Source organism: Nansenia antarctica (genome assembly GCF_963989245.1).
Source record: "Nansenia antarctica genome assembly, chromosome: 6".
NCBI classification, from domain to species: Eukaryota; Metazoa; Chordata; class Actinopteri; order Argentiniformes; family Microstomatidae; genus Nansenia; species Nansenia antarctica.
In genome coordinates this window covers 46409463-46420404 of record NC_137676.1, presented here as the reverse complement: position 1 = coordinate 46420404, position 10942 = coordinate 46409463, and the positions used below count along the sequence as shown (strand labels likewise).

The following is a 10942-nucleotide window of genomic DNA, read 5'->3' as shown; positions in this document are numbered from 1 at the left end:
AGCTTCGTCATGCCAGTGTGAACTGACCCACAGAGAGAGCCCAGCAACACTGAGACACAACACTGCTCGTGGACACTGTTAGTGTTCACACTGGAACCACAGGACCCTGGAAGCATAGCTCTACAGCAACCCTGCTCTACTGGTAAGACTTTCATCCAGTTATCATTTTGTTACTACTCGAAACCCTCTGTAATCTCTGGTTCACACTAACTTTTATTCAAAAGAGTCCAGTATGTATATATATAACAGCATTATGTTAGGAGATCTTGTTTTGTTTGCAAATTCTTGACTCACACAGTCACAGTCTATGTACAGATGACACACTCACATCCATTCCCTTTTTGTCTTTTATCCTCCACCCAGAAAAAAATAGAATTTGCCGAATTTGCAAGCATCCTCAGCTTCCTGAAGAATTGGGACCCAGTAAACACTGGGTAAGAGTTGAAAGTTTGGTAATAGTATTGCAACATGAAAAGTAGAATAGGAGTGCTCAGGGATGGAGTTTTCTTTTTTAATTCAATTTTTTTCCACAAACAGAAAAACAATAGTAGACAAATTCAAGTCTGGGTAGAGCTTTGTATGAAGAAGCTAATTAACTAAGTTCCAGGATCACCATTATGAAGGTACATATCCTAGGCAGTGCACATGTACAAGTATGTTGAGTGGAATACATGGTGGGATACAACAGCATTTGAGATCTTGTCTTGTGAGCTGGTTGAAATACTGCTATTGGAACTGGATAGGCAACACACACAACCACTGACCTGTAGATTATCTAACTTCTGTAACAATAAGTGTGTGTGCGTGCTTGCGCATGCGCATGTGCGCGCGTATGTGTGTGTGTGTGTGTGTGTGTGTTGTAATATTTGTAGACTTGACCTATTCTTACTCTTAAGCAGGCGGATAGTTACTGGGGCAACAATGTTTTGTGGTTACAGTGTGAGTAGCTACAGTAACAGAACAGCTCATGTGTGTGTTTGAATAATTAACACGAGGCAGTTGGACATACAATGCTGAAAACTGAAAACTGATGCGATTTTCACACTTTCTATTTCTATTTCGCAGAAAGCCCCATACAGTAGTCCACACATAGTATCTGTAGACACATAGAGAGACAGATAGCAATGGCATGGGTATATTGTGGATGAAGGATTGGTTACAAAGTCAGAAAAGAGTAGAAATAGTAATCCTGTAAGTGTAAAGTATAACTTGTTTTTTTACACAAATGATCTTGTCATGTTTCCCCTTCCTCTCTCATTCACGGTCCTTTCCCCCCTTTGGAACATATTCCAGTAGTTGTACAGTATCCACTCCCTCTGTTCTGACCATGAGCAATCAAATACATCCAACTGTAACAGAAATATAAGAACTTTAGTTTGTATGAGGAAAATATGTTATGAAAACTGCATCTGAAGCAAGGATAACATCAGACTATGTGTCATGTAGAGTTAAGTCTACAAAAATGGGCCTGTGCTGGTTGACATTGTTCAGTGTAAGATGATTAAGCCTGTGGAATGGAAGTGGAGCATGGGAGCATGACTGCCAGACTGTTGTTAGCTGACAGAGTAACAACTCAGACATGCAGAGAGAGAGAGAGAGAGAGAGAGAGAGAGAGAGAGAGAGAGAGAGAGAGAGAGGAGCTGAAGTGAAGTGTACAGGATTGGCTTATCATAGCTATGTGTTTCCTCCTCAGCTTGTAACCAGTGATCGCTCAAAGAGGAAGACAGATCCAGCACATCGAGGCAACAAAGGTGAGTCCATCGCTGTGTGTGTGTGTGTGTGTGTGTGTGTGTGTGTGTGTGTGTGTGTGTAAGATTGTCCTCTTCTTGTTCTCCTATTGCAAGAAGTTATTTTCTTTGTTTGCTAAAGACTGTTATTGTTATACTGCAGGTTTCTTCCTTCGTTATATACAGTAAGGGGTGTTGGTACAGCACAGTGCATAGTTATGTAAACAAATGTCACTCCTAGTGACAAGAAATCACAGAGAACTGACCTGTGTTTGCTGAGACAAATGATATCCTCCCCTTTGTATAACTATGTTCCCCAAATATGTTTGCGCTATGACCCACCAAAAGCTTCTAGAATGTTTGATATGACCCATCAACAAATCTACTGATATTTGTAACCACATTTCTCAACTCGGTTAACCATAGAGAATAATCTAAAATCCCACCAGGAGGCCCGGATTCCAGGGCAACATGAAATGGCAAATACTCATACTGCCTAACTGTAATCTTTCCCCCCAAAAGTGTTAAGTGTAGTGGAGTGTGTCTGACACGGGGGTCTTACTGCAGGCTCGTGCTGCTAGGTGTTGGCGCTGTGCCTTAGCCAGCCAGCTAGTCAGTCAGCAGGCAGCAGGGTGTTTTTTCTCTGGCCCTCAGAAATCCTGTATTAGTGATTACATCAAGGAAGGAATTCCTGTCATCATGTGGTCACGGCAGCCAATGTCTGGCTCACCAGGCAAAAAGACACTGGGACACGGCACAGTCATTTAGCAACTGCAGCAGAAAGCAGGTCACGAGGGGTGTGTGTGTGTGTGTGTGTGTGTGTGTGTGTGTGTGTGTGTGTGTGTGTGTGTGTGTGTGCAAACCCCTTAGGCTTTTTTCTTTTAACAGGAGACAAGATAAAATCACATGTGGTCGTTACATTTTGAATAATTTTCTTTGTAACTTACCCCTAGATGAGAATGCTAATAAACTGTACACTAGTTAATCACCACCTGCTATCAAATTATGCAAGTATACAACAAATTCCCTGCTGTTGCCAACATGGGCTCCTTTGTCTAATTCCAGAGTCACATCACATGCTCATGTGGCTTACAGGAACTGAAAGGGATAGATTTGGATTTGATCTGTGATGATGTGAGGGCCATTCTCCCTGTACTATCCATGTTCCCTCACAGGATTATTTTGTCACCTACTCCTGCTTATGTCCTGGACCCTCTCCTAACCCAGCTCCTGTTCATTTTTGGAGTCCTCCTCAATCACATGCAGGCACAGAAGGCTCTACCATATCTATACTGTCCTGGCAGCAACCCATGTTCCACGGGGAGTTGTACTGTACTGAATGGGCTGCCTGCCTGCCTGCTTGACAGGCAGCCATGTCTCTGTGTGGCAACTATGGTTATATCTGCCCAATAAAACACACACACACACACACACACACACACACACACACACACACACACACAAGCATGCATGCATATACTGTCACGGATGAAAATAAGAATATATAACTAAGCTTTTTCTTGCATGAGTATGAGTCATGCAAAGTTTATTCTTGGTTCAGGGAGTGTTTATGGTTCATGTTGTGTACAGTGATGCTATAAAAGAGGCAGAGCTTCTCCTCTGTTCTTTGTATGGTGACTACAGTAGTATCAACAATGTGTTTGGGAACAGGTTGTTTCTCAATAAGGTTCAATCTTGAAACTCCATTCAATTCCCTGTAAAACCTGTTGTTTTCAGGCACAGCCTTGCTGTTACACTACATGCAAATATGTTCATCTTCTGCTAAAAACAGGAGGTAGAGAGGGTAACACATTTCTTTGTCTTAACATTATGCCTTAGAATGACAGTCTTAAGAAACTCAATATTAACTGAAATCTAGTCTACAATATTCATAACCTGACATTTTGCACTGAATAAAAATAAATAAACATATTCACACATAGAGGAATTAATTGTATTTAACTGTTTAGTGGCATAGTTCTAACCCATTGGTGTTAGTCTAGTCATCGGAAATGTTGGTCCAGTGGATGGCCTGTTATTTGAACATGATCTACTATCTCTTCCAGAATAACAGACCCTTGGAGTAAGACTACAGCACCTCTGGTCCTTACAGTGGAAATCGTGGCCTACCTACAGCTAGTCTTGTTCCCAGACACTTCCCCCGCTGTGCGCAATAGCCTGGGGACAAGGTTAAAAAACGACAGCTAACCAACCTATTGCAGACATTCTTCAGACACATCACTAAGAAGACACCAGGTTGGACCTGAACAACACTACTGTGTGTGTGATGAACAGGACCGTGTGTGAGGCTCACTGCTGGAGACAAAGCAAGGGAGGCACCAGGAATCTGACATGAGGAGTCGGAAGGAGAGAAGCTGCTGGAGCTGGCTGCTGTGAGTGTTTCTTTGGCAGTGTCTTAGCTGGTTGTTGTGAGGAGTGAGAACGAAGCAATCAGCAAGTATACTGCCGCAGAAACTCTTCGCACTGTGAGGCCCTTTCCAGGCTCTGAGCGCTCACCCATTGTGCACACGAGAGAGAGAGAGACAGAGACAGAGTGAGGGAGAGAAAGGAAAAGAGTGGCATGCATTTTTTGTGTTGTTATCAGCATGTGTACTACTTGAATGCATGATATTCTATGTGAAACAAAGCACTGGTTAAATTAATATGTAGTTTATCTGATGCTCTTGTCTTGCCTATTTTTCCACTATCTGATATTTTGTAGCGCCATCTAGTGTTTGGAAAATTAACATAAGAGAGCTAATTTGGGCATCAGTTGCCTTACAAGAGCAATTCTCCACATTGGTACATCATAAATTACTCTGCCATCAGTAACAACAGGGTGTCATGACCTGAACTAGGCCAATCTTATATTTTTATATTTGAAAAAGGTGAGGTCAATTTGATATTGTTATAACAATAATAATAATAATAATAATGTTTTTTAGTTTGTGAACATGTTCAGTGCTAGAATATGTGGAAATTAGATTTGTTTTACTGTTTTACTTGTAAATTATTTAATCAAACCCTTGTCCTAGGTCATTGTAATAAAAGTGTTTTTTACAACATCTCTGTCGATATATATGTATTAATTAATCTCTAATCTCTAAAAGTATTTCTCATTTTCAATGTGATTATTTACTTTGACTAAAGAGACATTGTGAGACAAGTGATAATTAATGGAGGGCAACAGTTACATGAGATTGTTTTCCTAGTCAGCTCACTTGCAGTATCTGGTTATAGCAAATTAATTACATAGTATAGTATTGCATAGTCACGTGCAGATTAGTGTTGACATGATAAGCAAAAATAAATAATTGGAACAGCGACACTTCTATTTGGGAACTCAATGTGATCTAATTTGGGAGCTGGATTGAAACTCATGAGATGGAGGGGAGATTTAAGGGAATGTTCCACCGTAAGCATAAGTGCACACTCAAAACTGATCCAAGACCAGAGGTAATTCAAGTGTAATTAAAAATGGTAGTAGAGCCAGAGGTATAATACATTAGGTCTATGACATGATCAGCTGACTGGCTTGGTTGGTTCTGAGATTGTGTTCCGGGTGAATGTTTCCAATAAGGAGAGGCAGGGAGTGGTTACGCGTGGAGAAAGTTTCCTCTTCCATGGAATCGACAGTTTTAGCCTGCTGGTAGCCTACTGAATGTTTATTTGGAAGTTAGACGGTGACTTGATTAGTTGTTGGATAGATTATAGTGGCCCATATATGACTTTAGACATTTCAGCAACTTGCATTTAAACAGGCGGAGTTTGGAAGTAATGCAACACTATGGGAACGGGTGCTTTAACCAACTGTATTTTTTTTAATGCAGACAGTTGTTACTTGTAGGTTAATTTGGTAACGAGCAATATCACGGTGGCAAATTATGGCCGCTGTTGTGTACATTTCTGAACAGATAGTTATTTTGATTTCCTGTGCCCTGTCTTTTTTGGGGTCTTTACTTATTATTTGTACATACAAAATATGGCCAGATTTGAGAACAACTGCGCGAAAACTTCTTGTCTTTCTGTCAGTCGCTGACTTTTTGTCTGCGACCTCGTACGCATACGGAGTTTGGCGTGTTTTTGATTCGGACTCCTTGGACTGCGTTGTACAAGGAGCAATATCCACTTTCGCCAACACAAGCTCGTTTTTCTGGACTGTGGCAATCGCTATTTATCTGTATATTTTCATAGTCAAGTCGAATCAAAGACTTGCAGACAGCTTGGTGTTGTGGTTTCACATAATCAGGTGGGTGCACGCGCGCACGAGTTATTATATAGACTGATGAAACATTATTGTATTATTATGAGAAGTTATTATACCATTTGTTTGAAATAGATTTATTATGATTCATTTGGTTCACGAGTTTGGGATGGGGGTTGGGAGAAGCCAAGAGTCAGCTGATTTTGTTTCTGTTTACATGACGCGTTAATGAATATTCATAAGGAGTTAATGAGCTTCCAGGATCAGCTAATTTTGCACTACATTAATCCATCATGTAACATGTTACATCATCACACCTGTCAGGTCTGCTAAGCATACAAACTCCTGATACTGAATAAACTTGCGAGGGAAAAAAAGAGGAACAATTTAGAAGCTTGGAGAATCCTGGTAGCTCGAGCTGCACCTGGCTGCTGCACCTGCACCTATTGTATACCGTAGCATACACCACAGCAATTCTTCAACAGATATATCGAATTCAGTAGAACATTACAAGCTTTTTTTTTCTTTCTTCAAAATACAAAAAATAATAATATTTAAGCTGTGAATTTGTTATGAATAGTGATGTGGTTTAGGAGTATTTCCCACTCCTAATGTGCAACATTATATTGTATATGACTTGAATTAATTGACTTGCATGTTTAATTATACAACATATAATTGTCCAATTGATAATAATCTAACCATGTATGATGCTCTTCCAAAAATGCTGAAGTCATGTTCAGAGTCAATAATCTCATATTGGATCTTTATGCTACTGTGAGATGCAGGTTGGCATGACACTATTGGTGTTGCACTCTCTAGCCCTACCAATTATTCCCTATATCTGCAGCCTAGTATTAGCATGACTGCACAAAATACAGATTAATCCTACTCCTAGTGAAGAATTAGAAATAAAAACACTGAAGAATAAGACATACATTTATTCAATCTAGATTCCATTAAGAATAACCTATTTTACTATGCTCTCAAGTTATAGTGAATCGCGGGGAGTTTACGCTTAACCCAATACCTGAAGCCAATGACTCAACTCTAATGTGAACATTAGACATTAATGGTAGAACCTGGTCACATTTATGTTGTGCTGTTTTAACAGAACCTTTATCTAATGCATAACATCACATTAATGCACATAGGAAGAATAAGAATAGAGTATCAATAAATTAATTTATTTAACAAAGTAAAATCAAAGTAACATAACTGTAGCAAACAAATGGAAGTAACCATACGTTTATCACTACAGTATGTGTGTCAAGGACAACACAGGAGACCGGTGCCCATAGGCCTAATCTGAGAAACCCAAGGACAATCTGTCTGTCCTTGTCCTTAAATACCACCCCAATAATAGAACATAGGTTTGAGAGCCAATATACTATACTATACAGTACATTACAATAGCAAAGGAACTGACATCAGACAAGGTGCGATTTCTTCCACCAGGCAAGCTCATTCAACTGTTAATAGGTATCCCGGGCATACCTGTCAGTGTCAACCCTCCTGTTTTCCCGGGATTCTCCCGTATTTTACCCTTCTTTCCCGCTGTGATCCACTTTAAATATTTTCCCGTAAATCTCCCTTATTTTTAACCTTTCCTACAGGCTATTTTAAAAATCACAATAAGCAGTTGTACAAGTAAGCAGTGCAGGTTCAATAGCCGGGCATGTGATGCACAGGCAACTCCTGATTGGTCTCATGCACACACACACAAGCGGCTACACTGCTTAAAAAATTCCCTTCTGTAAAATAGGTGGCCGTATGTAGGGGGTGATAGACTGTCTGTACCCTTGTCTAAATGTAAAGGGTGGCCTATATGGACAGAGGTAGGGGTGTAAATGTAAGGGGTATCTTATATGGACAGAGGTAGGGGTGTAAATGTAAGGGGTGGCCTATATGGACAGAGGTAGGGGTGTAAATGTAAGGGGTGGCCTATATGGACAGAGGTAGGGGTGTAAATGTAAAGGGTGGCCTATATGGACAGAGGTAGGGGTGTAAATGTAAGGGGTATCTTATATGGACAGAGGTAGGGGTGTAAATGTAAGGGGGGGGCCTATATGGACAGAGGTAGGGGTGTAAATGTAAGGGGTATCTTATATGGACAGAGGTAGGGGTGTAAATGTAAGGGGTGGCCTATATGGACAGAGGTAGGGGTGTAAATGTAAGGGGTATCTTATATGGACAGAGGTAGGGGTGTAAATGTAAGGGGGGGGCCTATATGGACAGAGGTAGGGGTGTAAATGTAAGGGGTATCCTATATGGACAGAGGTAGGGGTGTAAATGGCCCAGGACGGGGTGCTGGAAAATATCCCTTATTTTCAAATCCCAATGTTGACAGGTATGATCTCGGGCTGGAGAGAGGGGGGTATTGCGTGACCACCATTCACACTGGAAGAGCCACATTGTGGAGCCTCATTGTGCTGCTGTGATCTCAGCCACTTTTAAACAGATACTAGATAGACAGTAAATCAAATAGCTGGCACCACCAAAGCTGAGACTAGAAACACTAAACTAGAATCTTCAATGGGGATTATTCAAATAAAAAGTGTGATTTAGTCTCGGATTTGTCTTATTATGTGTCCAGGAGGAAACGACCTGTGTGAGTAATTTATTAATAATTCATTAATAATGCCATCTCTCCTCCTCTCTGTTTTGGTCCAGCTGGGGCGTTCCCCTATGCATCACTGTTGCAGCCCTGAGCTTGCACAGGATAGGCTATGATGCATCCGAAGTGTCTGTAGGCTGGTGCTGGGTCAGGATAGAGGCTCCTGACCATGTGCTGTGGATGTTACTGACAGGCAAGATCTGGGAGTTCCTGGCATACCTCACCCTCCCCATCCTGTACATTCTGATCAAGACGCACATCCACAGAGCGGTGGGGATCTCTATCAATCTCATCCTGAATCTCCACCTATTTAATCTCTTATCAAGTGGAACTCTTACACGGAACTCATGTCAAGCCCCTAGCACACTCAATGTTCAATGTCTCTGTTTTATCTAGCATGCTGCGCTGTCTGAGTACAGGCCCATCCTGGCTAGCAGCCCTCAGTCCCAGTCCTTCTCCTCCATGGCAGACAGGAAACTCACCCTCATCCCCATCGTCTTCATCGCCCTGCGCATGTGGAGCACTGTACGCCTCCTACTGATGCTGGCGGATTCTCCTGCCAGGCATAACCCCCTACTGGTGACTCTACATGTGAGTTTGGGATGTGTTGTCATGAGAAAATTTACATTTAATTTTCATTTATCTCAAGATATGTACACTATTAATGGCGTCATTATTAATTGTGTAATTAATGGGCAAAAATGCTTTAACTCATTAATTTCAGTGCGTTTGTTTGTTTCACCAGGGGATTGGGAACACTTTCCAGGGTGCTGCCAACTGCATCATGTTTGTGCTGTTCACCCAGCCTGTGCGCTCACGACTCTCCACCCTGCTGTGCTGGTGCTGCTGTTCCTGCAAAGCTGGGGCCTCAAACCCCCCTTCGCAGGCCAGTCTGAATGGAACAGACACCCCCTCCCAAACAGAGAACGCTACTTCCCGGGAGTGCTGACACTGAAGATGGACAGATAGGACCCCCAACCTGGCTCTCTGAGACATTGAGAGGGGGATGTAGCCTCCACCATTCTGCAGCCTCCTCATTACCACAAGTGCCCCACAACCAAGTGTCGAATTTTCTGCAGGCGCATGCACAACAACCTCACTGGACACACAACACACATGCACTTTAGTTAATGAAGATAATCGAGAATGTCTATCATTTTGTAAGAGAGTGAGCAAGAACTGTACCGGCCAATACTGGATAATCTATCTGGAGGGTGATTGTAAGGTCAGTTGTACATTGAATGTGAAAACAATTACCTTAATGTACCTGAAAGTTCAAATGTCTACACCACGTTCCAAATTATTATGCAAATGATATTTTTTCTGATTTTCCTAAATAGTCGATGCAAATGACAATCAGTATCATTTTCAAGTCATCAACCGTTAGAGTATAATTCAAATTTTATTTAACAAACCTCCCAATGATAACAGTATTTAAAAATGTTTAAAAAAAAAAAAAAAAACTCAAAATGCACTGTTCCAAATGATTATGCACAACAGAGTTTCAACATTTTTTATAGGTTGTAAAGAACTAAAAATTGTAATTTGATGAATTTGCAAGGAGGTCATATTTACTTAAATCAAAAGCTACAAAAACATCTTAACAGGCCAAGTTACATGTTAACATAGGACCCCTTCTTTGATATCACCTTCACAATTCTTGCATCCATTGAACTTGCTTGTGAGCATTGGTTAGGGGTGGCCGAATAGTAGGTTTACGCACAACTGCAAACCTCTGGAGGATCCTACACCTTGAGGTTCGCGGGACTCCAGAGGCACCAGCGGCTTCAAATACCTGTTTGCCGCTTTGTAATGGCATTTTAGAGGCTGCTCTCCTAATCCGATGAATTTGTCTGGCAGAAACCTTCCTCTTTATGCCTTTATCTGCACGAACCCGCCTGTGCTCTGATTCAGCCACAAATCTCTTCACAGTACGATGATCACGCTTAAGTTTTCGTGAAATATCTAATGTTTTGTCCAAGGTATTGCACTATTTGATGCTTTTCGGCAGCAGAGAGATCCTTTTTCTTTCCCATATTGCTTGAAACCTGTGGCCTGCTTAATAATGTGGAACGTCCTCCTTAAGTAGTTTTCCTTTGATTGGGCTCACCTGGCAAACTAATTATCACAGGTGTCTGAGATTGATTTCAATGATCCAAAGAGCCCTGAGACACAATACCATCCATGAGTTTAATTGAAAAACAAAAAATTAAATGTTTATGACACTTAAATGCAATTTGCATAATAATTTGGAACGAGGTGTATACTCAAGTTCCTCACTTTCCTCTGGTTTATCAGAGCAACCAAAATGACACATTTTAATGTTGTACTTTAATACTGTGTCATGTTTAATTAACATTAACGACATGCCTATGTAAATACAATTAAATATTT

At 41.1% G+C, this 10942-nt stretch overlaps 1 protein-coding gene across 1 annotated transcript; it reads left to right on the top strand.

The window, feature by feature from the left end:
* Window positions 1-5611: 5611 nt before the first annotated feature.
* On the top strand, window positions 5612-9497 carry gpr157 (G protein-coupled receptor 157; the record flags this gene model as incomplete). The annotated part of the gene is made up of 4 exons (XM_080534549.1): window positions 5612-5976; window positions 8605-8818; window positions 8945-9139; window positions 9294-9497. The coding sequence occupies 4 exons, from the start codon at window positions 5612-5614 to the stop codon at window positions 9495-9497; spliced, it is 978 nt and encodes a 325-aa protein (XP_080390675.1).
* Window positions 9498-10942: the final 1445 nt, after the last annotated feature.